The 26,753-nt window shown below is 44.0% G+C and overlaps 1 protein-coding gene across 1 annotated transcript in view; it reads left to right on the forward strand.

Moving 5' to 3' along the window:
* The first annotated feature begins 8,653 nt into the window (after positions 1-8,653).
* Positions 8,654-26,753, forward strand: part of METAP1 (methionyl aminopeptidase 1) — a 29,214-nt gene continuing 11,114 nt past the window's right edge. Inside the window, exons 1-6 of the mRNA XM_056855414.1 lie at positions 8,654-8,821; positions 16,524-16,575; positions 19,360-19,472; positions 22,206-22,266; positions 22,831-22,922; positions 23,262-23,345. Of these exons, the coding sequence (XP_056711392.1) occupies positions 8,708-8,821; positions 16,524-16,575; positions 19,360-19,472; positions 22,206-22,266; positions 22,831-22,922; positions 23,262-23,345 (516 nt within the window). The 5' untranslated portion in view covers positions 8,654-8,707. The remainder of the gene's footprint in view (positions 8,822-16,523; positions 16,576-19,359; positions 19,473-22,205; positions 22,267-22,830; positions 22,923-23,261; positions 23,346-26,753) is intronic.

A 26,753-nucleotide genomic window follows, 5' to 3' on the forward strand; every position in this document is an offset into this window, starting at 1 on the left:
TAAAAATCCAAGCTGCGGAAGGGAATTTTAGTCAGTACATTTTATGGATGAGTCCCTTTCTACAAGATGTAAAAGGTTCATTAATACATCTTTCTACAAGATGTAAAAGGTTCAGTAAGGTACTGACTACAAGATGTAAGATTTTCATAATAAAAAATAAGTGAAGGTATAAATACAAACGCCCTCTGTTCTTATGACAGCTAGCCTCGAGTCCAGTAGCACCTTAGAGACTAATGAGAGATTTAGGATGTGAGCAAGTGTCAAAGTGCCAGACATCAGTAGATATGGACATCAATGAATGCTTTTATTTTAGTCAGAAGGCCGGAGGGATGTTGTAAAGAATGTTGTAATCAGCTTGATTAGAGCAGAAGGGAAATACTTGGGTGCAGAAAGTTAACATTTGTAGTGTGATAAGAATCCTATGTCCCTATTAAGGCCTGAGGGGTACATTAAATAGTTAAGAGTATTCACACCTTTAGTCTGCAGGACCTCCTCTCTCCCTATGCTCTGTCATGAAAGCTTTGCTCACCTGAGTAGGTGAGCCACCCTGCAAAAGAGCAAAATCAACAACTGCCTGTACACATGCCTTCTCTGTTGTGGCCCCCACCTTGTGGAGTGGCCTGCGTGATGAGGTTATGAAGGCTCCCACAGTTCTGGCATTCTGCAAACTATGGAAAACTTAATTATTCAGGAGGGCATTTTCACACAGGTAATGGGGCTAGACTATAACCAAATGGTTCGTAAAGATGCTTTAATAAAGAGAAAGGGACAATATACTACTGTGTACTATCTCTGTGTGTGTGCTGTCAAGTCACAGCTGACTTGGGTTTTGGTTTTTTTTGATAAGTTTTTATTGTGTTTTTTATGGGGTACAGAAAGAAGAAAACGGAGGGAGGGAAGTTTTGCATCCGTTTGCAATAGACAGTATTATCTTAATCAATAATATACACGCATAAAATAAAAATTATGCTTGCTACAACTGATTCAATATATTGGTTTCTATCCTGTTCTTACTTGATTAAGAAGTAACCAGATATATTCTTTAACATATTAGACAGCCACTAACATGGGGAAAAAAGAATAAAAATAAAATAGCATTATGGATAAACCATAGTTTCAATTTCTCCAAAGGTTAATCATTATTAAGGTAAACCAGATGTATTTATACATAAAGAATAGCGTTATAGATATACTATAGTTTCAATGACCCTGTAGGGTTTTCAAGGCAAGAGATGTTTGGAGGTGGTTTGCCAGTGTCTGCCTCCGCATGGGCTGAGAGAACTGTGACTGGCCCAAGGTCACCCAGCAGGCTTCATGTGGAGGAGTGGGGAATCAAACCAGTTCTCCAGATTAGAGCCCACCACTCTTAACCACTACACTATATTGGCTCTACATACTAATCTGTCGCCGTATTATTATCCTACTATGTAATTTCTGTATTGTTTAACATGTCATGTTAATACTTACGTTTGGTTTCAGATTTCGGCAATGGATGTCCCATCCTGTTGATTTTATTGACTTGAGTCTCAGTGAGAAAAGCAAACTATAAACAACATTTTTAAAAATAATAAAATGCTAACACATTTATTGGGGCATAAGCTTTTCTAGGCTAGATTCATGCATCTGACAAAATATGCTGAAGCCTATGGATGCTTATGCGTCATTACATCTGTTATTTTTAAGGTGCCAAATAAGCATGTATGACATATGTCCCATTGCAGTGTTCTCTGACTGCTGATCCAAGTGGTGATTACATGGTTCCAGTGTAGGAACATAATACTTGTTAATTATAACAGTAAAAAAGGGATGCACATATTGTACAGATCTTCAGACAGAGCATGTTAGAAATGCTAGAACCTATTTACAAATGCACGAAATAGCCCATGTGTTACAGGGAACAAGCAATTTATGCATCACAATAAATGTTTTTAGGAGAGCAGATGCTGTTGACAAGGTCACACTGAACCGCAAATTATTACAAGGTCTATTCGCATATGCATTATTCACCAGATATGACCAGCTCAGGAAGAATATTTATTACTGTTGGTAGGGCAACTAATTACCATATTGTGACTTAGGCTGCAATCCTAAGAACACTTTCCTGGGACTAAGCCCATTGAATAAAGTGGAACTTGCTTTTGAGTAGACCTGCTTAGGTTTTTCATCAACTAATTCAAGCTGTCTACATGGAAATGACAATCATACAAATCTGACAATAGAATAGAGCTGCATCCACATCTTGTTGGATATTGTGCTATGCTTGTGCTGTAGCAATCATTTGCAACTGGACTGACTTGTCCACACTGGAACATTAAGTTGTGAACGACTGCTATAGCGCAGTGGTAGCACAGTAGCCAACGATGTGGAGATGCAGCTTAGGAGTGTTGCAACAGGACTTTGGATGTAAATACTACATGATTTAATGGGGCACAAGAAGCTACCTCACACTGTATAATCAGACCTTTGGTACATCAAGGTCAGTATTGTCTATTCAGACTGGCAGCAGCTCTCTAGGATCTTTCACATCACCTGATCCTCTTTTGTTTAAACTGCATATGCCAGGAATTGAACCTGAGACCTTCTGCATTCCAAGTCGATGCTCTTCCACTGAGCCACAGCCCCTCCCCAAAATGGCTTACTCCTATAAAGACATGGATTGATTGCCGTTTTAGTCATAACTTTGATCCATTTGTGCTACTTTGCTTTTAGTGTGAAACTATAACAAGGGAATGTAAGTTTACTCTGTTTCCCAAACTAAACTGATTCTATTTTTCTGGGTTTTGAACCATGATAATACACACCATTGAAAAACTATGTTTTGAAATCTTTTACAGCTCTGTCATTCTGGAAGGGACAACGGGGATTAGCAGCTATTGAAACCCTCGTGTAGTTTGTGGTCATGATCCAGTGAGAAGTTACAGATACAAAGCAGTTCATGTTTCAGAGCTTATCATAGCATGCGGCTCAGAGTTGCATCTCAACCCTTTCTATTGTGGACTGAAAATTGTGTTTTAAAAGGTATTTATTGTACCCCACCAGTTTGTTTCAGAACAGCCCTCCAAGTTGCTTACAAGTCACTTATGAGCTATTTACCAGTTGAAACATCTTAAAACACCATAAAACAAAGCAAACATAGAAGCTGTAGCCTAAAGACGATTCAGTCCTATTAGTTATGCACAGACACTGCTTCTTGGACAATAGCTAATACTCCCCACCCACAACCCAGCGGAATAACGGATTTTACAATTTCTCTTGAAAGCATTAAGCAAGAGAGTTTAAGGAGGAGCTCGAGAGAATGTTCCTTAAAGAAGAACCTGCTTCTAGCTGAAATCTATCTGACTTCATGTAATGAAGGTCTCTGAGGCAATTCCTCTTAAAGATTACAGTACATGGGAAAGGTTACACTTAAGAAAGTTAACATTTCAGTGAGAGCGTGTGGGGGAGAAGGGCTGACATGGAAACCACACCATGACACCAGAGCATGAGTGAGTCTGAAAGGGGTACATGCATAAAATCATAACTATATCTAACAGTAAATAGGCTGGCCCATGTGGATAACAAAAGCCAAATAACTGGAGTGCCCACATAGAAGTTAAAAGGCTTCTACATACTTGGGGAACTCCCCAGGTATACAGAACAATATGTCTCTGTGCATTAACCAAAAGGGAACAAAAACACTAAGGACAAAAGTCCAGAAGGGACAAGTGTTGAGGGAGGAGGAGAGGGGAATTGATCAAACCCAAGAGCTTAGAGAATACTAGAATAAGATTTTATTGGGTAGGATGGGATTTTTACACTGTTTCTTCCCCAACCTCTCGATTTCTCACGAGCCCCAGCCTAGTCTGTCACTGTATCTAATAGTAAAGTGGCTGGTCCATTATGACAATGAAAGCCACAAAACCAGTCCACCCAGACTAGGTAGAGGTCTCAAAAAGGAGGGTGGGAACCCCCCAAATGGCCTGAGGACTAAGGGGGCAATCCAAAGCAGGTCTAGTCAGATGTAAGTCCCATTTTATTTAATAGGGCTTACTCCCATGAAAGGGTTTTTAGGACTGCAGCCTAAGTGTGCTCCAAAGAAAGGGACATTAACAGCAGCCGAGCATGAGTTATGGAGGGAGGGTAGGGGAGTCAACATGCTCAAGCCCCTTGAGAGTCAGTAGACTCCCATAAGATGGAGAGTTTGAGAGATGGGATTTTCAAATTGCTCTCCCCCACAATTCCTCATGGGCCCCAGCCTTGTGTATCAATAATTCATGAAAAAAACCTGGAATGAATGACGAACACATCTTCCCCTCAACACACTGCATAAACATCCATCTTCTAATGTTTAAAGTTATTTACCAGACAGAAATTTTGAACTTCCATGCTTCACTATGTACATCATGTGATAATGTGCAAGACGAATCAAGAATGCCATTATTTTTGTGTGACCAAGATATATATTTTCCATTTGAATACCGCTTTTAAGTTGGCTGTCGTCCGACAGCACAGCCTTCTCCTTTAAATTGTTTTAAATCATATATAAAGCTAAATAACTCAAGATTGATTTCCTTTCTGCCAATTCTCTCTTGTGCAAATTTTGGGTTTTGTTCTCTCTTAATCTAACTGTAAAACTGAGAAAGATGGCTACACCTTAGAGAAAGAATTGGAGTTGCATTCTCGCCCACACAATGCAGTGTGAATTGCAAAGGGCATCTACAGATGATCGGAACACCCACAAAAATACACATGTGCGCCAGATAAGCATTTGTGTCCACATTCAATCTATGTATACATAAAGATACTAATGCTCAGTACCCTGATGTTCTGTGTGGAATCATCAGCAAGGGAGGCAATTTTGTTAATGCGATGCCTATAAAGCAAACCCCAAAGAATCATTCCTCAAAGTAGAGAACTGAGCTCATGAAGACAGATGGGTGATTATGTGAAGTGACTGGAATCCTAACTAGGCATCTGAAGAAGCACTAGCTTTAGAATGTTTTATACCAAGGGTGCGGAAACGTGTGACACATCCCATCTATTAGCTTTGAGTTTTGGAATGCTAAAGCACCACTAACCTCCAAATAGTTTCCTTTGTTTTGACAACTATGACTTAAAGTTTATGGGGAATCTTTACATTTGTAATTATCATGGTATTTTCTTCTTCACCATCAATTGCCAGCTCTACTTCTGATTCCTGAGGCACCACACTGGTTTACACAGGTTACCTTTCCTTGTGGCCTCTTGTGCCAAAATCTCTTAATTCCCCCTTCTGCCTCACCATTTTCAGAGAATCTATAGCAGAACTGGAGTGATACAAAACAGCCACCTATCAGCACAAACGAAACATTCCATATCTCACATCAGCCACCTCCAAAGTTAGAAGACGCTGGGTGCTTATCTCCCAAATATATCCCTCATCCAGAAACCAAGCACAGCTTCTCTGCACCTCATAACATGTGTAATGTGAACACCTAACTGGTATACAAAATACTTAGAAATATTTACATTTCTTTAATTTGTATCATGCCATGGCTCTGGAGAGCTTGAAGTGGTGTATATTGTTGAGGGGAGCCCCCCCCCCATTTTAACCTCACAATAACCTGAAATAGTAGAATAGGGCAAGAATCCAGTAGCACCTTAAAGACTAACAAAAATATTTTCTGGCATGGTATGAGCTTTCGTGAGCTACAGCTCACTTCTTCAGATACAGCTAGAATGTGAATCCATCTGTCTTTAAGTAGAGGAGAGTGAATTCAGACAAGCATTAGTATGTAAATGTTAGCAGTATGTAAATGTGAATAGCAGGTATAATGGGATTAGGTGTGGTATGCAGAAGAGTCTGTGATGTCCAGGGGAGAGATGGGTGTGGAGAAATCAGCATTGGTAATGAGCCATGAATGCAAGGTCTTTATTCAGCCCAGGTAAATGCATTGACTTTAGTTTGAATATCAACTGTAATTCAGCAGTTTCTCTTTCCAATCTCCCTTTGAAATTCCTTTGTAAGAGAATACCTGAAAGGTAGGCTAAGGTGAGAGAAAGAGATGACCCACCCAAAGATCATAGGCGCTAGTCCAGTCTTAATCTGCGAATGGTGCATAGGATTGCACTGCCCTTGCGCTTCCAGATTGCAGTATGACACTGTAAGACTCGACACCACTGTGGTGCAGTGTCACACAAGTGACAAAGTATAATAAAAATATCATAAAATACTAATACCCCCCCCAAAAAACCCCTTACATAAAACATCACGAGCTACGTAAGAAATAATAGTCTATTTTATTTTCTGCAAGGATACAAACAGTTGCTTGTCGTTCAGGCTGAGCCACGCACCCCTCCCACCACCATTTCCCGCGTGGGGTCTTGCCCATATCCGCCCCAGTTAAATCCCCATAGTCGCTAAGGGCGGCTCCAACCGTCTTCTTCTCCAGTCCTCAACCTCAGCAGGGGTGGCGGCGGCGAGGGAACGGCACTTTGTAAGTGCCCAGAGGCAAGGCCCCTCCTTTTAAAAAAATATTTTTTAAATTAAATTTTGAAACAAAAAGAAAAAAACACAATACAAACAACAAATACAAAATAAAGTATAACAATATAGAGAACTACTTAATAAGAATGATATATCTATAAAAAGGTTAAAAAAAAGATTCAAAATACATTACATTCTTATTACAATCATCTTACCCATTTTGTTCCCACCCCCCTCCACCAGTGTACCCTTAATCCCTCCCACCACCGTGTTGAACTTCCGGAGAAGTGTCTCTAAACAGTTTATTAATAGGCTCTTGTAGGCTATCCGGGCTGTGTGACCGCGGTCGTGGTATTTTCTTTCCTGACGTTAATAAACTATTGTCGAAGGCTTTCACGGTCAGAGTTCATCGGTTCTTGTAGGTTATCCGGGCTGTGTGACCGTGGTCTTGGTATTTTCTTTCCTGACGTTTCACCAGCAGCTGTGGCAGGCATCTTCAGAGGAGTAACACTGAAAAACAGTGTCTCTCAGTGTCAAGTGTGTAGGAAGAGTAATATATAGTCAGAAAGGGGTTGGGTTTGAGCTGAATCATTGTCCTGCAAAAAGTATCCAAGGTAAATGTGCTAACCATTGTCCTGTAAGTATCAGGATAATGTGCTAATGAGGGTGTGGTATGTTGATATGGAACCATTGTATCCTGAAGTGATCTGTTAATGTGTGAAATCCAAAGCTAATCTGCATGGCTGTTGTGGACTGTAGTCTTTGCAGATAGCCATGCAGATTAGCTTTGGATTTCACACATAAACAGATCACTTCAGGATACAATGGTTCCATATTAACATACCACACCCTCATTAGCACATTATCTTGATACTTACAGGACAATGGTTAGCACATTACCTTTGTTACTTTTTGCAGGACAGTGATTCAGCTCAAACCCCTTTCTGACTATATATTACTCTTCCTACACACTTGACACTGAGAGACCCTGTCCTTCAGTGTTACTCCTCTCAAGAGGCCTGCCACAGCTGCTGGCGAAACGTCAGGAAAGAAAATACCAAGACCACGGTCACACAGCCCGGATAACCCACAAGAACCAACGAACTCTGACAGCGAAAGCCTTCGACAATAGTTTATTAACAGATTATTGTAACGATAATTTATGTTAGCAAATGGTATCTTACAGCTTGTTCGCTCTATCCGTAAAATTCATTTTTTTGCCAGCTTCTCCCAATGCGCGAAGGCTTTTGGCCGCATAATTTTACATTCCCCCGCATCCTCCCCGCGCAGGGACTCTGTGAATTTGGCCGCCCGCATGTACAAAAAGGCCCCTCCTCCTCCTCCTCCTCCTCCTCCTCCTCCATGGGTTACCTCCTCTCTTCCAGGGCCTGGAAGCTGGAGCTCCGGCCTTAAAAAGAGGGGCAAGGGACCATACTACATTTGCCTTTGAGATTTCATGATGTTTTTAAGTACGCTACAACGGCAGCTAGAACGGTTCTGGCAAGAACCTGGAAGCAAACGCAAACACCCGAAATAGAAGACTGGAAAGAAAAATTGTTATGACTATGCCAGTATGGCCAAAACGACCTTTATGTTGAACTCTTAACTTCAATGAACTTATAGAACAATCTGATGAAAAGCGGGAATCATTTTACACTTTTACGGCTTCTAGTTAATCAAATGAATGACCTGTACCGAATAGCACTAAAATGAGTATCAGGCGATGCTTTATTTAATATGTTTTAGCTATCTGCTAAGCAATTTCTGGGCTTCTATACGCTATATTTCTAATGTTTTAACAGTTAGATAGTTTGGAGGAAAAAAAATTTTTTTTTTTACATTTTTGTCATTACTTTTTAAAAGACACTATATCGCATTCGATCAATTTTTCGGCTTGTTGTACGTGACTGTGCCTGACCAAGTTTATCTCCCAATTGAAATCGCCATGTTGTTTTGGCACCTCAAACGGTTTGTCCTTCCCCTTTTTTTTCCCCCTTTCTGTATCCCTTTAATTATAAAAAAATAAATAAAAATAAAAATAAAAAGAGAGAGAGGCAAGGGAGGAGGAAAAGGCGGCGGGACCGCGCGCGGCCTGGGTTCACGCCGCCGAGCCCCGGAGTGGCGTGGGAGGAGAGGCGGAGGAGAGGCGGGAGCTCCTCCCCGTTTCAGCCAGACCCTCCCGGCGCCGAGTTCCGCCTTTCCCTCCTCCCTTTCCCGGTGCTGCCGCTGGCCTGGGTCGCTCCGGCGGCGGCGGCCATCAGCATGGCGGCCGTGGAGGCGCGGGTGTGCGAGACGGCGGGCTGCAGCAGCGAGGCCAAGCTGCAGTGCCCCACCTGCCTCAAGCTGGGCATCCACGGCTCCTACTTCTGCTCGCAGGTACCGGGTCTCCTCGGCGCCCCCCCCTTTTCGCCCGCCCGCCCGCCGGCCGTTTTATTGACGCGTCTCCCACCCGCACTCCAACCTCCCCCCCCCCAAGCTTGGCTCCTCAGGCTCGCCCGGCCTGCCGCTCCTTCCCCCGGGCAGCCCGGGCGTGGCGTTGGTGGGGCTGACGGCGTGCGAGGAAGGCCTGCGGGCCTGGCCTGGCCTCCCCCCCCCCTCTCTCCCTCTCTCTCTTTTTTTCAAATTGGTTTTCAAATTGGTTTTCAAACTAGTTCCCATTCGGTTGTCTCTTTCCATTCCCCTAGTATATCACACAAACAGTTTCTACCTCATCACTAAACCGATATGTGTAGCCGGCTTCCCCTCTCCCCTCCTCTGCCCATGTGATATCCTTATTTCTCTCTGTGTATTTAACACGCCCAGTGCATTCTAATAAGCTTCGTTTCTCGTTATCTGAAAATCTGATCTTTAACTTTGGTGCCGTGATTACTTCAGAGAGTTTGAATTAGATCGAGACATGTCCCTTAATATTGTCGAAGGCTTTCACGGTCAGAGTTCATTGGTTCTTGTAGGTTATCCGGGCTGTGTGACCGCGGTCTTGGTATTTTCTTTCCTGACGTTTCGCCAGCAGCTGTGGCAGCCGGCATCTCCAGAGGAGTAACACTGAAGGACAGTGTCTCTCAGCGTCAAGTGTGTGGGAAGAGTTTTATATATATATATATATATATGTCCCGAGACGGGCCCAGAGTCAGCCCGTCTGGGACTACAGGACCCTGCCGGCCCCAGGGGAGCACAGGAAAAGGGGCGACCCCAGGAGGGAACCGAGGGGATTCAAGATGCCGAACCCTTACCTGCCTCTCTTTTCTTCCCCGCAGACGCTGCAGCAGGAGACGGAGCGGCCGGGGAGGAGGACGGGGCCAGGGGTTCGGGCGGGGAAAGGGAAGACGGCCGGCCCCTCAGAGAGGGAGGGCGGGGCCGAGGGCCCGGAGAGGGCGCCTGCGTGGCGGCCAGCCACGGCGGACTCGGCCGCCCGGCCGCCTCCACGGGCGGCCTTACAGGCCTCCCCACGGCCCAGCTGACAGGCGGGCGGGCGCGCCCCGGGCGAGGACGCGGAGGTCCTACGCCGCCCGGCGCTGGCGGTTGTTCCACCGCCCCCCGAGAAGCCAGCGGGAAGGAGGCGCGGGCTAGGATGCTTGGCCCCTGCGGAGAGGCGGGGCCAAAGGTGCACGGCCTGCTTCCGGGGGAGGAGCTCGCCAGCCCTCATCAGGGCTTAAGAGGGCGGGGGCCAGGGGAAGGAAAGGGCGGAGCCTGGCCTTTATAAAGGCCACTGGAGCGGAGGCCAGGGAAGAGAGCAGTCAGAGGGCTCCTTGCTGAAGGCTGACAGCAGCGAGACTCTGGCTACGTCGGAGGGAGAAGTTGACTCGGACTCTCCCTCCGACTGGTCTGAGGCCGAGGAGGCTCCTTGGGCTCAACCAGTGCGGGCGGCAGAGGAGCGGAGGACCCGGGACCCCAAACACCCGGCTCCTACTCTCTCTCTCTCTCTCTCTCTCTCTCTCTCTCTCTTCGCTGCTGGCGAAACGTCAGGAAAGAAAATACCAAAACCACGGTCACACAGCCCGGATAACCTACAAGAACCATATCCCTTAATCTTTCCCAAATTAAATTCGTTTACACAGCATGTTGTCCATGCCTCCCATTCTCCCACAAATTCAGTGTTTTCTTTTTGATTTATGAATGCAGTAAGTGTTGCCATCGGGGCTGGCCTCTCGTAGCCCCGGCCCAAGCGTGGCTGAACTCGGAAGCCGGCCCAAGCGCTGAGTGCAAGGGGCTGGCCCCCGAGTAACTTTCACGTCACGGGGATGGGGGGCGGCGGGGGCTTCCCTCCCCAGGTTTTGCCTCCCTTTCTCGCTGTTGGGTGTATCTCGCTGACGGAAAAGCACAAATGTTGTTGTGGAGGGGTTTTTATTTTGCTCTTTGTAGGTTTCCAGTAGGCAGCGAACCTGTGGTTGGTTTTAGTATGTGTGTGTGTGTGAAGTGCCGTCAAGTCGCTTCCAACTCATGGCGACCCTATGAATGAAAAGGGCAAGAGTCCAGTAGCATCTTAAAGACTAACAAGAATATTTTCTAGTTGGGTATGAGCTTTCGTGAGCCACAGCTCACTTCTTCAGATACAGCTAGAATGAAGAAGTGAGCTGTGGCTCACGAAAGCTCATACCCTACCAGAAAATATTCTTGTTAGCCTTTAAGGTGCTACTGGACTCTTGCCCTTTTCTACTACTGCAGACAGACTATCACGGCTACCCACTGTGAATGAAAGTCCTCCAAAATGTCCTATCTTTGACAGCCTTGCTCAGATCTTGCAAATCGAGGGCCGTGGCTTCCTCTATAATAGGGTCAATCTACCTCTTGTTGGTAGATTGCCTCTTGCAGCAGGAAAAGACCCAAAAAGAGATGGATTGACTCAATAAAGGAAGCCACTGCCTTCAATTTGCAGGATCTGAGCAGGGCTGTCAAATATAGGACATTTTGGAGGACTTTCATTCATATGGTCGCCATGAGTCGGAAGCGACTTGACGGCACTTAACACACACACACCTCTTGTTGGGTCTTCCTCTTTTCCTGCTGCCTTCAACTTTTCCTAGCATGACTGTCTTTTCCAGTGACTCTTGTCATCTCATGATGTGACCAGAATACGATAGCCTCAGTTTAGTCATTTTAGCTTCTAGGGTCAGTTCAGGCTTGATTTGATCTATAACCCACTGATTTGTTTTTGTTTTTTTGGCAGTCCAGGGTATCCGTAACACTCTCCTCCAACACCACATTTCAAAGGAATCTACTTTCTTCCTATCAGCTTTCTTCATTGTCCAGCTTTCACACCCATACATAGTAATAGGGAGTATGATGGCATGAATTTACCTGATCTTTGGTTGGTTTTAATAGGGAGCAAAAAATGTGAGGAGGGAAAACGGAGTGTTATTTGGGGGCTTGCATAAGAGGAGTGGAAAATCTGAACCTGGGGGCAGAGATGAGATTTGTTACTGTTGCTACAAGCAGGCTGCCGAATTGCTGAAGCGGTTTTCCTTTTGTGTCTCCAACTCTGCCTTTCCATATGGAGCTGCTGTTTTTATCTATGTATTTTAGCTCTGTCATCAAGATTTGCAGGGAGAAAAGGCTGGGCATGGCTGTATTATCCATTGCCCTAAAAGTAATTTTTTGGATATTCTAGACATTGTAGTTGATTGTGGAGTGGATGATTGCGTTTTAGTGCCTTTCAAAAAACCAGGCTGGCGAATTCTGTTTTGGAGATATTGAACTGTTTGTGTTAATATAGCAGGTTTCTGCTTGGGTTTTTATTTAATCCAGGGAGTCAGTCCTGGAACCTTTCAATTTTTCAGGACTACAGCTACCTTCAGAACATGGTGTCATTCTCAAGTAGAACAACCTAGCATTTGAAGAATATGTTACATTCGCCACTGGGTACCTACATGTTTCCTGCTGTAAGTCTGGATTTAGGGAACAGAACTTCCAGGTAGAAAATAATGGCTTCTGCTTGCACTTTCTTGTTTTTTAGGAACAAATCAGTTTCTGACCATAGGCTTTGGGGAATAGAAGGTCTCTGTCTTTTGCAGAGTTTCTGCCTTCTGAGTCCATTGAAGTCAATGGGTTTAGAAAGAGCTAACTCTTCAGGATTACGCTGGTGGTTCTGTTTCTTTCCACTATTCAGCATATCTACTTCACATTATATTTTATTTTTTATCTGGGATTGCCTTTCCTATAAAATCTGCCAGCAGAAGCTCTTATTATTTTAAAAGATAAATCTGGTAATTGGTTAAAATGTTCTGTTCTTCCAAAATGCTCAGAGCAGTTCACACGAATGAAAAGTGTGCTGGTCTACCACAGTAACAACAATAAACAAACACAAATGAAAAGTGCAACTAAAACATTTACTAAATCTCACTCATAAGCATACTAAAACACTGGAAGACATTGGTGCAGGAGCTGTCTCGCAATAAGTACATTTTGTCACATGTATATACATGTAAAAGTATGATTTTATAGTATTATGTATAACACACACCATGGAGTTGCGGTTTTATAGGAGCGTATGTTCATTGTACAATAATACTTAGGGCTACAGATTTTAGTTCCTTGAAGCAAAATGCCATGGAAAGAATGTAAGTGAACCAGTTAATAATCTGGTGTTGTCAGAGGTTTGTAGACTATACTTAATTATTTGTGTATTTCAGGGGTTTCAATTGTACTGGTTTGTTTCTTTAAAAAATGCAGAACACATTGAAATCCATCGAATAAAATCTGCTTGTCCCAAGAATGCAGCATTTCCACTGATAAATCAAAGGCTCCAAGTTAACAGATCATGAAATCTTATGATAAAATTTTGTAAATTACACCATAAAGATTTATAAATTACGTATGTTAAATGCATCCCTCAGAAACATGTTAGAAATGAGCATTTCTAGGGTTAAAAATGAATCAGATATGTTATACTGTATCGGAATTTTCACATTTTCCAGTATTTTCATATTTTCCTTTGGTCAAAAGTTAAAAGGCTGTGACTTGGTGTTGTAGTTTCTCAGTCGGCCTCATGTTTTGAGTGATCAACAAAGCATATGGTGACTCATGGTACAACACACAGATGATAGGAACCCATCATAAATATTGATAAAATAAGTTTTATTCACACACAAAAATCCCAAAGCTCAAACAGTAGAAAGTGAAGATTAAAATAATAGTAGACAGTATGCAACTATACATGCACACCCATTCCTCCATTCCTCTCTGTTCTTACAGCCCCTGGAGAAATAATTACAGGTATTACAGGGTCTGTGTGTAGAGGAACCACTCTGCAGGATGGTGAGCTTGATTGAGGAAGGGCAAGAGGGTGAAATTGACCTTCCTCACTCTAACAACTCCCCCATCTTGAATAGTTGGACTGTTCTGCACAGGGCCTGTGACCCTGGGAATGATCATTTCAGAGGTCAGAAGGGGCTGCTGGAACAGAGAGAAATGTGTGAAACCACCATGTTCTGTGCATGGAGTGGTAGGATATTGCCCTGCATTTTTAAGTACAGTAATCTGTCATTCCTTGACAGGAAAAATATTACAGTTTGTAAGACAAATCGCACAGAGACACTCTTAGGAAGCATTTTGTCCAGTCTTGCTGTGTGCTAATAGTATCCTGGGACGCGGGCCCAAGGATGGTCACCTTCTGTATTGGTTTGGACAATACTGTTCTCCGGAGCTGAACAATTCAATTCTTGAACAGATAGTCAGGCTTCTGATGTATTTCCAGCATTTTTTTAAAATGATGGGTGGTTCTTCGAGGTCTTTATGAATTGCTTTGAATACTATAGTAGAAAGGTAGACTAGAAATATTTTTAAAGTGTGCTTGGATGGTATGAAATTGGTATAGGAAGGGGCTGAGAAACAAGCATCAATCCTGAAAAATCATCTTAACAGCTCAGATTAATTTATTATATGTATAACCCATTCTTTCTTCTTTTTGGGGAAGTTTGGTGTGGGTTAACTAGGTCTCCCATTCAAGCACTGACAAGAGAGAGACACAATGATAGCACTGTGTAACCCCAAAGACCATTATCTGAGCCTGGAAGTGATCCTTTGCCATTCCAGAAGGTGCACACTATAACAATTGGGCAATCCAGATAAAATAACACATGGAATCTTTGATTTAGGTGGTTCATTATTTTTGTAAAAAAGTCCTGTTTTAGCTTTTGGGGGTGGGAAAAGATTTGGTTTGGATGACGTTATTTACTCCATTTCTAACCCGCTTTCCTCCCCAATGGGAATCCAAAGTGGCATACAACAGTCTCCCCTGCTCCATTTTATTTTCACAGCAATCCTGTGAGGTAGGTTAGACTGAGTGTGGGTGCCTGCCCCAAGGTCACCCAGCAAGCTTCCATGGTAGAGTGGGGATTCTCCTAGTTTGTAGTCTGACACTCTGTACCATGTTGGTTCTCTGACATAACCATTATTATTTTATTGATGTGGCACTCTTTGGTTGTATGCCCCCCCCCACAAAAGAAGTCTCTGCCTCAGGAGTTTTCAGACAATTGTCAAGAAGAAGAAGAGTTGGTTTTTATATACCAACTTTCTCTACCATTTAAGGGAGAATCAAACCGTCTTACAATCACCTTCCCTTCTCCACAACAGACACCCTGTGAGGTAGGTGGGGCAGAGAGAGCTCTAAGAGAGCTGTGACTAGCCCAAGGTCACCCACCTGGTTTCATGTGTAGGAGTGGGAAACCAACCCAGTTCACCGGATTAGAGTCCGCCTCTCATGTGGAGGAGTGGGGAATCAAACCCAGTTCTCCAGATCAGAGTCCACCACTCCTAACCACCACACCATGTTGGTTCTCTGTAAGTTAAAGGTACCCTGAATTGGTGTGCCTGACTCTCATGGGGGAATCATGGGAATATCTCTGTCCTCCATGGTCCCAATGGCACACCATCTATGAAATAAAAGGAGCATTAAGTGGCGCCAGTTACCTCTCTCTCCACTTGTTAATTCTGTCATCACCAGGCAGAGCAGTGGTAACTACTACTTACAAAGATGGCACTGTTAATGTGGCTCCTTAGATCAGATTTGGAGGGTAATTGTCTATAATGCAGGTGGGACATAAGCCATATTTTTGTATGGCCGGGAGGGCATGGGTAAGACTAAAATAGGGCAGGCTTGGAGATTTAAGCAAAGTAAAGAAAACTGTAGTTGGCTCTGGAGCTAAATTACTGTTTTTAAAGTTTTATGCAAAGGCAGATGTACTATTTCACAGGCAAAAACATGCTTTCTTTGTTTGGAGGGTGATTATAATAAAAAAAGCCGTTGGCTATCTTGCACCCTAATTTCAGGTGTTGTCACTTTGAAGTTAGTTTTGTGGTTTTCAGTTGCATTCATTTTCTCTGTAAATGTATTGAGGAGCACATGTTGCTTTCAAATGGTTGCTTGTGAACCCATGTTTAGGAAGAGAGGGATTATAAATGTGTAGAATTAGACCACCAGCTAGGCGCTAGGTTTGACTTTGGAAATGGTTGGGCCGGTGTCAGAAGCAGTGAGGGAGCTAGAAACAAGAGCTATGGTAGTGTAGAAGAACCACTTGTGAAATCTTGGGGTGCTGAGTAAATGCATACCTGGCAGTATGGTATTTTTACCACGGAAACAGAGCTGGAAGGAACATCAAGGATCACATATTCCCCTGCATAATGCAGGAAATTCACAATTACGGTACCTTCCTCCCACTCCCCCAGTGACCCCCGCTCTATGCCCAGAGGAAGGCAAAAAAAGTCCATGATCCCATACCAGCCTGGTTTGGAGGAAGATTCCTTCCAAAGTGGCAATTGCCTTTACCGCAGTTCATGTATGGCCATACCAGAAGTAGATAAGGGAAATATTATTGAAGATGGTTCTTCACCAGGAATGTATCTGCATTTTGTGTGTTCTCTGTGGCTACACTGATGTTTTCAGCAGAAAACACAATTGCCACACAGACAGTATTGCAATCGAAGTAGGTTGTGGTATGATGAAACCTTTTCCTTTTAACCCTAACCCTACCCTCCTGCCTTTTGATTTACAGGGTACATTTCAAAGCCTACATGGCTAATTTAGCCTCATGAAGAGAACATTTTCTAAGACATTATTCAATTTATACCATTTGCTTTTTTCTAGGAATGTTTTAAGGGAAGCTGGGCTACTCACAAGTTACTGCACAAGAAAGCAAGTAAGCAAAAACTTCCTCTTGCATTTGTCCGATATTGTAGGTGGTCTTTACATTTTATTGGTGGTAATTAGAGATGTAAAATTTGGGAGCCTTGAGCAAAAAACACCCCCCTTCCCTGCATTTTGGGGAAGAAACTGAACTTCGGTGGAAAAAAATGAAATATATATATATTTTCCCTATAAAACCTAAATTAATTTTGCTGCTTTAAATGCATCATTTATAACTTGCTTAGCATTGTACAAATAATTGGCTTATTTATGGAGTTTAACAGAATTTAAAACTGTTGTTTTTGCCATTTGAGAGGTAGGAAAAATTAAAAATTGAAATTAGAAAGCAACTTTTTTACATAAAGAAACTTTGTACTGCTCATATAGTCACAGTAGGTAGAACTGCCAGCTAGAGATGTGAAGGCTCGGAAAAAAACCTGGAAGAATTGGGTGTTCCCAAAATTTCTGTTTCACAGGGTAGCTGTGTTGTTCTGCAGTAGAACAGCTAGAATCAAGTTCAGTCGCACCTTAGAGACAAACAAGATTTTGGGGGTATAAGATTTTGAGAGTCCAAAGCTTTTGCGAGTCAAAGCTTAGACTCTCAAAAGCTTATACTCTGAAAATCTTGTTGGTCTCTGTGATGTGACTAAACTTGATTCTAGCTGTTCAAAATTTCTGGAAATTTTACATCTCTACTACCAGCATATTTGGATGTGAAGCTATAACACTGAGAGCACTGAACTCTTTAATGTTATCATCAAACACATCATAGCTTATTAACTGTTGCCACAATTACTCACATTTAAACAGTAGACATCTTCTTGAAAATATGTTGACTATGGTTATAGTAGGCACAGGAATTATCATTATATAATGCTTTAGGTTATTTTATGTAAAACATTTCATGCAATTTCGGTGGCTAAAAACCTGTCTTAAAAACATTTCACTTATTCCAAAAGGAAAAAAAAATTTCACTGGAGCCTTTTTTAAGGGCTCTACAACGTTTCCTTTTTTTTCCCCCGTTACAAAAATTGGAAGGAAAAAGTTATCCTAATTCCACTTCCCATTTTTTTCTGCTGGTTTTTACATCTCTACTGGCATTTTCTAGGCATTGTTAATTGGATCGACAAAGGCTGTTGGATTGGGCAGCCCTTCCAAAGTGCAAAATACTTTTGGACTAGTTGTCACTGAGGTGATATACAGTACCATGCTGTACCACTTCAGAATACTGGTCATACCTAAATGTACCTCCATTTAAAAAAAGTATTCCCAGCACAAGTAAAACTTGAGGCAAACTGGTAAGCCATTTTTGTTTGTTTTTTGTTTATGAGACATGAAACAGCATTCTACCAGCAATCTCAACTTTGTGAGAATGAGACCTCAGTCCCATCTTTATGAAGGGTCAGTCTGATTTTCTTTTCTCTTTTAATTAAATTTTATTTTTATAATTAGGGTACAGAAAAAGGGGGAGATGATAAAGATTTGTATCTGTGTGCAAATGACATTAAAACATTTCATGCAAGCATCCTTCATCGACTCTTATCTCATTCAAATTGTTAAACATATTTTATATCAACGGATTAAAAATGTTTAATTAATATTTTCTAATCCACTACCAATCACTATAAAGTTGTATTTTATATACTCTGCATTATATCTACTAACTATGTTTAGTTCTACATATTCTACGTATATTTTGATTTATCAGTATGCCTCTATGCCCTCTAAAAAGCCAAAGAGTTAAGATCACATGAATATCTTTCATATAAAGGTTGCCATCTCAGCTTAAATTAACCTATCGAGCTCCTTTTTGCCAAACACGTGAGTTTTGACATGGGTCAGTCTGATTTTCGAGCCTTCCATTTGCTACGATCTGATGCTGTGTTTAGTACCATCTCTGTGTAGAGGCACACATGCAGGGTGCTTTTGTTTCCTGAGCAAACCCAGCTCTGTCAGAAGCTGCTTCTCAATAATTGGGGTGGTGCCAGATCCAGAATTCTATTTATTTAATTTACCCCACCTTTCTCCGCATTGTGGACCCAGAGTGGCTTACATCATTCACCTCTCCTCCATTTTATACTCACAACAGCCCTGTGAGGTAGGTAAGACTGAGAGTGTGTCACCGGCCCAAGGTCCTAGTGAGTTTCCATGGCAGAGCAGGGATTCAAAACTTTAGGTCTTCCATATCCTGGTCCGACATGAACCACTACACCAGACTGGAGTATGGAGAACCTGATTTGTGTGTGTGTGTGTGTGTGTGGGGAGTTTAAAAGGAAACTAGCAAGAACACAAGCCAGTTTGATCCAAGTTATATTCAACAAAGACTTTCAGATAATGATAATGGGGGGGTTAACTCTCGAGAGCTGGAAAGTTTAGTTGGTCATTAAAGTACTACTGGACTCCAATCTTTCTTTCAGGTAATGGTTCAGATTCTGTTCCCACTTGCAGGTACAAGGTATGACTGAGCAGAGAGGTTTTTGTCTTGAGTTTCTATTCAGGTTTGGTCTAAGTTTATTACTCTTTTCGCAATTCTGATTGCATTGTTTATATCACCTATATATCACAATTCAATTTCAGTAAGAGCCTGTTAGGAGATGCTGGTAGGTGGGATCGTGCCTGCAATAGAAGGAACAAGCAATCCTAGAAATATTAGAGCATATTTTAAGAAGAGGGAGAGAATTAGATTTATAGCTCTTTTTATTAACGTTTCATATTCCTTCTAACAGAGAATGTTATACTTTTTGGATGTGGGTGGCAGGTTGTCACATAACCCGCTGTTTTGCAACTTGTTTTGCAGAAGATGAAAAAGCGAAGCAGGAAATTTCTGCCTGGACCGTAGATGGTGATATTAACACAGATCCTTGGTCTGGCTATCGATACACTGGTAAACTCAGGCCACATTACCCACTGGTAAATAACTGAAATGATGTCTCACTCTTCAATCCCTCCAGCATTCAAAAAACACAGTGAGGAAATCCTGTAGCGAATATGCCATTCCACTTCCCAGTTGGGGGAAATGCCTTGCAAAATACATTTACATAACCACCTGCACAGTAGTACAAATCCTGCACAGTTTGTGCTAGTCATGTCTTCTGATATTTTAGACAGCAGAAAGTTTAAATATTGGCCCCGAATTACAAGATCAAAATTATTTCAAAAGATTGCAAATTAACCATGCTGACAGAGAATAAGCAAAATGGAGGATGTGAGAAGATGGGATCCTTCTTTGCTGAATGTTCAATTACTTAATAATTTTTATCTGCAGTGTCCCATAGGCTGAATAATTTTTAGCTGGAAAAATAGTAAGCATATGCCACTAATAAATCTAGCAATATGATTTGTTCAACCAGATTGGATCTCTTGTATGGGCAACTTCAAAGTCTGGTGTGGGATTTGATCTATGCAACTGGGCTACATGTTAAGAGAAAACTGGGGCAACAGCGGCTGTTGACCTTACTACAGAATCAGAAAGCTGAATGTTATGTGAGCTATGACATTAAATACAGTGATAACAAGCAGTATTCTGGTCTGGTGGATAGTCTATATGTGTGTGTGTGTAAAGCTCCAACAAGTTGCAGCCAACTTATGGCAACCCAGTCGAGTTTTCAAGGGAAGAGACGAACAGAGGTGGTTTGCCATCGCCTTCCTCTGCATGGCGACCCTGGATTTCTTTGGTGTGGTCTCCCATCCAAGGACTAACCAGGGCCAACCCTGCTTAGCATCTGAGATCTGACCAGATCAGGTTAGCCTGGGTCATACAAGTCGGGTGCTATAGCAAGGCCTTTTTGTTTGGTGGTAGGGCTGACCAGGATCTCGAAAGCTAAGCAGGGTCAGCCCTGGTTAGTATTTGGATGGGAGACCGCCAAGGAATACCAGGGTTGCTGTGCAGAGGAAGGCACTGGCAAACCACCTCTGTTAGTCTCTTGCCATGAAAACCCCCAAAAGGGGTCACCATAAGTCGTCTGCGGCTTGACGGCACTTTACACACACACACAGGGCTGACCAGACCTGCTGTTGCTGCATAACAAATTAAGTCAAACTGATACCTGTGCTGCATAGAACAATGAACAAGAAGTCACAGCAACGGTGGCCACAAAATCCACAAAACAATATTGTTTATCCAACCACTAACATTAATGAATGGCAAGTGCATAGATAGTAGAATACAAAGTATAGAAAGGAGAGTTCAGGATTCCTGTCAGGCTTCTTCAATTTGGTGACTGTGATTGGTCTCCTCATGATAAACGTTTGCATGAAAGAGTTGGATTTATTGTTTCCAGGACTGGTGGATTTTGGGTGACCTATTTCTTTCAGTTTGTTAACTGATAAAGGACTTGTGGTATCGGTGCAGAGTATATGTATGTCTTACCAACATTGTAAAGGAATCTTTTCTATACCTTGCGTTCTACTATCTATTCACTTTCCATTCATTAATGTTAGTGGTTGGATATACAATATTGTTTTGCATAACAGATGAAAGCAGCAAAGCACTGTTGTTGGATTTCTCATTAGTGTCTGTTGGATTTCTCATTAGTGTCATCCTGTGTGTTTTTTTTAAAAAAAATTCAACATAGGTGGGGAAATAATTTGCTTAGTGTCTAATCATGTTGTGGGGATTATCAGTGAATGTAAACAAGATTTCAATAATGATGGTTAGCAGAGGAAAAATGGCACAATCTGTAATCCACATTGAGTCTCAGTGAGAAAGGCAGACTATAAATGACGTAAATAAAAACCAAAGGGGTTTAATATCCTCATTTGGGTTGGCAATCTTTGGATACTTTTGAACCCATTTTTGTAGACCCCCAGATTGTTTGAGTACATTGATAGCCAGGAAGACATTTCTCTGTCTCCCTCAGGTGTGGAGTTTGCAGCCTCTTTAAGATGCAGACTTGGCCACTATAATTCATGTCTTTGTATTATGGGACTGTCCTTGAGGTGTTCAGCCTCCTTATAAAACTTCTGCTCCATTCTTTATATAATTTCTGTTCAACATTTTGAACACAATTCAGCTTGCTGGTTGGATCCATAAAGCCTTTTATGGTTGGAATCCATCTGTACTAGTCCCAGTATATTCTTTAGCATCATCCAAGGGCATCTTCTTGCCTATAACATCTAAGATTGGTGAGTTCCGCTTAGAGTTGATTTTTTTATCAGCCTCACAACCATGAAGTTTTGTTTCAATGAAAACTTGATTGCTTTGGACCACAATTCGAAGTGTCATAAGATCTCTTGGTATGGGCTGTCTCCAGTAGTCAGAGCTGAGAGGCTTTATGGGGTAGAAAGTGCCATCAAGTTGCAGCCAGCTTATGGCGACCCCATAGAGGGTTTTCAAGGCAAGAGACGAGGTTGTTGGCCGTTAACTGCATCTGATAACAACCTTTTACTTCCTTGGTAGTCTCCCATCCAAATACTGATTAGGGCTGATCCTGCTTAGCTTCCAAGAGCTGGCTAGCCTGGGCTATCCAGGTCAGGGCCAAGGGGCTTTGTACTCAATGCTTATACATGATTTGAATGTGAAAACATTTATTTCGTTTTTATTTTCCTTTCCCTTATTATTAAGCTTATATGATCTTGAGCATGTAGCTGTTCTTAACCACACACTGAAGTAAATAAACCTTATTTTACTTGTTCTTTCTTTAGATGCCAACGAGGCCTGTGCCGAGTTATATTCAAAGGCCAGATTATGCTGATCACCCCTTAGGTAACTGCAGACATAGTTCAATGTTCAGTTTTTAAGCTTCTATTACTTTAGGCGATGCTAAGGGGTTTTTTTTGTTTGTTTGTTTCATAATAGATTTGTTCAGGGTGGGCAGGTCAAATTGTTGGTGCATTAACCAGCTTTTTAGTGACTTTTGAAAATAAGGCTCCACAAAGCAACAAAAACCATCCCTAGTGAGGCTTTCAAACAGAGGTGCTTTTCAGAAGCCTTGGTATAGCATTTGGCTCTATGCCTGTGTTGAATAATCAGTTTCAAAGCAGGCTGGTACTTTACCACATGGGTTCAGCCTCAGTTTTCTAACTAGAGGCATCTTTCAAAAGCCTTGCTCCTATATAATCATAATTTGGAAAAATCCAAAAAATGACCAGAAGAATGACAGAAGAAAATAAATGCTATAGAGCATGTTATAGTTCTTGTGTTGAAAATTCCTGTCTCAGCAGCACCCACTGCGTTAGCAGAAGTTCTAGGAATGAGTGTGTATGTGGATTTGGTTTGAAAGAAAAACATGTTTCAAAATTCATAATTATTACAAGTATTTCCTTTTAGGTATGTCTGAATCGGAACAGGCTCTTAAAGGAACTTCACAAATAAAGATTCTTTCATCAGAAGATATAGAAGGGATGCGAGTAGTGAGCAGGGTAAGTCCACTTTGCAAATGTTATAAGCTCAGTATAGAGTGAATTTCAGGTAGCCCTCCTGGTATTAACTAATTGCCAGAAGATTTTACCTTCCTCTGCTGTTCTAGGGATATGATTTAAGAAGCATCACTTGTTGATTTTCAATAGTTGTTTGTGATAGGTTTAATAGTGGAATTTAGTTCTCTAAATAACACAACCACTCTTACTTGACAGTGCTTGGTTAGAACTTCAGGAAGTTTTATCATGTAATAGTTAAATCTCCTTTGTTTAGCCAGATATCAACTGGTTTGGCAGTATATGATTCTCATTGAGTTAAGTTCTATACCTTCTGTTTTGTAGCTTGCTAGAGAAGTATTAGACGTCGCAGCCATGATGGTGAAGCCAGGTGTGACTACTGAAGAAATAGATCATGCAGTACATCTAGTAAGGCTTCTTCACTGTGGTATCAGAAATTTTATTGTTATATCATTAATGCTGTCTAATCCATTGTATTTGATATTACATGTCTTATTTGACTTCCCTGTAGAATTACGTGTATGTATCATGTTAACAATTCAATAATGCTTTTCTTTAAAAAAAAACCTGAATGTGAGACAGCCAAAGATTTGCCGATCTTCTCCAAAGATATCTGCTTCTCTGTGTATGGTTCTTACTCTCTTTTGAGATATCCAGTTCTAACTGGTAGAGAGAAGTTTCCTTCTTTACTGATCTTATCCCCATATATTGCATAAATTGCATAATTGTATATTGCATGCATTGTAGCACATGGGGCTCCTATGCATAGCCATATTCCATGGTCTTTCACCTCTCTAGTACAGTGGTTGGCAAACTCATTAGTCAACAGAGCTAAATATCAACAGTACAACAATTGACATTTCTTTTGAGAGCCAGTTTAACCCCCCCCCCAGCTGCCCGACGAAGCAGTTTAAACACCCCCACCCCCGCCAGGCTTCCCGGGACTCCCAGGAAGGTCTTTAAACTGCTCCGCGCTGCCTGCCCAGGCAGCACGGAGCAGTTTAACCCCCCCGGCTGCCCGACAAACAGCTGATGGGCGGGGGGGGGTTTAAACTGCCATGCAGCGCGGAGCAATTTAAAGGAACCCCCCCCCCCCGCCAGGCTTCCCGGGACTCCGTCGGACGGCTGGGGGAGGGTTAAACTGCTCCGCTCTGCCTGCCCAGGCAGCGCGAAGCAGTTTAAAGACCCCCCTCCCCCGCCAGGCTGGTACAGTACAGCGGGGAAGACGACAGACTTTCGGATCCTGGGTTCCAGTGTCCACTTCCACCAGGCTGGATGTGACCTTGCACTGACAAACTCTCAGTCCGTCCTACCTTGCTGAGCTGTTGTAAGACAGGGAAGGCGCTGCCCTAAAAGCCAGTATTTCGCCATTTTTGCATGGGACGTTTGGCCTTGGATTTGCCGCTCTCTAGATGCACATTTCCCCCATCCACATTCTCCAAACTCAACAAGGACTCGGATGGGGAAAACTTGCATCCAGAGAGGCAAATCCCAGGAAGACCGCCTGTGCACAAACAGTCGCCACGGGAAGCGAAGCAGGGTATCAAGACACACCAGAGGCCGTGGGGGTGGGGTGGGGCGTCGCACCTGCTCACAGCTGGAGGGCGGCACGGAGGGTGGCGGCGCGGACGGGTGCTGCACCCTGCGGGGCGCTGGGGCTGTAGTGGGCCGCCTGCAGCGCCGTCGCCTGGTGCGGGGCGGGCCGGCTGGGGGCGCAGGCCTGGCGCAGCAGCGCCTCCAGCCGCGGGCGCGCCGCTTCCCGCTCTGCCTGGGGCGGGGCCGCCTCCTCCCCTCGCCACCGCCTCCTCCTCCCGCCGCTGCCTCCTCCTCCCACCGCCACCTCCTCCTCCCGCCGCCACCTCCGCCTCCGCCTCCTCCTCCCGCAGCAGCACGGCCACCAGGCCTGCGGCCGGCGCCAGCTGCCCGCACACCAGCTCGCCCCGCCGACGGGCCCGGCCGGCACAACACGAAGGCCAGCGGGCATCAGGGCCAGCGGCGGCCCAGCCCCACGCGCGCTTCCACCTGCTGCCCCCCGCCGAAGAGCTCCAGCAGCGGCTCCCCGGCCCGCCGCTCGGCCACCAGCAGCAACCGCTGCCAGCCCCCCACGCACGCCACCAGCGCCTCTAGCTCCTGCAGCGCCGCCGGCTCCATGCGCACGCTCCGCCCCACGGCCGCCGCCACTTTTCTGGCCGGGGGAGGCGCCCGGAAGTCCCGGGAAGCCTGGTGGGGGGAGGTCTTTAAACTGCTCCGCGCTGCCAGGCAGCACGGAGCAGTTTAAACCCCCGCCTATCAGCTGTTCGTCGGGCAGCCGGGCGGGGGGGGATTTGTGGCAGAGCCGCACTCAAGGGGCCCAAGAGCCGCATGCGGCTCGCGAGCCACGGTTTGCCGACCATTGCTCTAGTACATATATCAACACATACCGTATTTTCCGGCGTATAAGACGACTGGGCGTATAAGACGACCCCCAACTTTTCAAGCTAAAATATAGAGTTTGGGATATACTCGCCGTATAAGACTACCCTCTCCCATAATACTAGAAGGCGGGGACATCTACTCAAGCTGGAGGGGGAGAGATTCAAAACAGAAGTTTTTTTTCCCCACACAACGCACAGTTAAATGGTGGCCGGGTTCTGAGCCGAGAGCAAGGCGAGTGGGTAGAAGTGCCCAAAGAGAAACCAAGGCACGCTGGGAAGTGTAGTTCGCACTCTGCCCCGGCCGGGTTCTGAGCCCAGAGCGAGGCGAGTGGGTAGAAGCGCCCGTAGAGAAACCGCCTCTAGCAGTCGCAGCCGGGCAGATGATCACCCGTGCAAACCTCCTGCCCCAAAGAGTTTCTCTGACCCCATAGGGGAGGGGCCATGGCTCAATGGCAGAGCACCCGCTCAGCGAGCAGAAGGTCCCACCCCTATGGTGTCAGAGAAACTCTTTGCAGCAGGAGATTTGCACGGGTGATCATCCCCCGGCTGCGACTGCTAGAGGCGGTTTCTCTACGGCAGGGGTGGGGAACCTTTTTTCTGCCAAGGGCCATTTGCATATTTATCACATCATTCGGGGGCCATACCAATGCCATACCGGTTATAGATCTCCCAGTCGGGGGTGGGGGGTCGGGGGGGTCGACACTAGGGAGGTTTTTGGGGAGAAAGAAAGAAAGAAAGGCCATTTATGCATGGGAGGTTTTGCCTTGGATTTGCTGCTCTCTAGATGCACATTTTTCCCATTTGAATTCTCAAAACTCTGCATGGGATTTATTGTTGAGTTTTGAGAATTCAGATTGGGAAAATGTGCATCTAGTCTATAGAGTGGCAAATCCAAGGCAAAACTTCCCATGCATAAATGGCAGAAGGAAGGAAGGAGGGAGGGAGGGAGAAAGAGAGGGAAAGAAAGAAAGAGAGAGAGAGAGAAAGAGAGAGAGAGAAAGAAAGAGAGAGAGAGAGAAAAAAAGAGAGAGATGGATGGGGGAGAAAGAAAAGGACAGAGAAAAAGAAAAGGACAGAGTGTGACAGACCAAGAAAGAGACAGAAAAAGAGGGAGAAAGAAAGGGAGAGAAAGGAGTGACAGAAAAAGGAAGAAGAGAGAAAAGCCTTCACACACACACACACACACACCTGGCGGCGCGCGCAACCCCGCGCAACTGGACTTCAACTTTCCCGCCTCCCCGCCCCACCCCACCCCCAGAGTGATTAATCGGCTCCCGGGAGCGGCTGGCTTCTTCTTCTACCCCCCCCTCGCCGCCTGTCAGCTGTTGAGTGGCAAGAGGGAGGGGGGAAGAAGGGAAGAAGCCAAGCAGCTCCCGGCGGCGGAGCATCCGCACGGGAGGCG

This window comes from Euleptes europaea, chromosome 9 (assembly GCF_029931775.1).
Source record: "Euleptes europaea isolate rEulEur1 chromosome 9, rEulEur1.hap1, whole genome shotgun sequence".
Lineage (NCBI taxonomy): Eukaryota > Metazoa > Chordata > Lepidosauria > Squamata > Sphaerodactylidae > Euleptes > Euleptes europaea.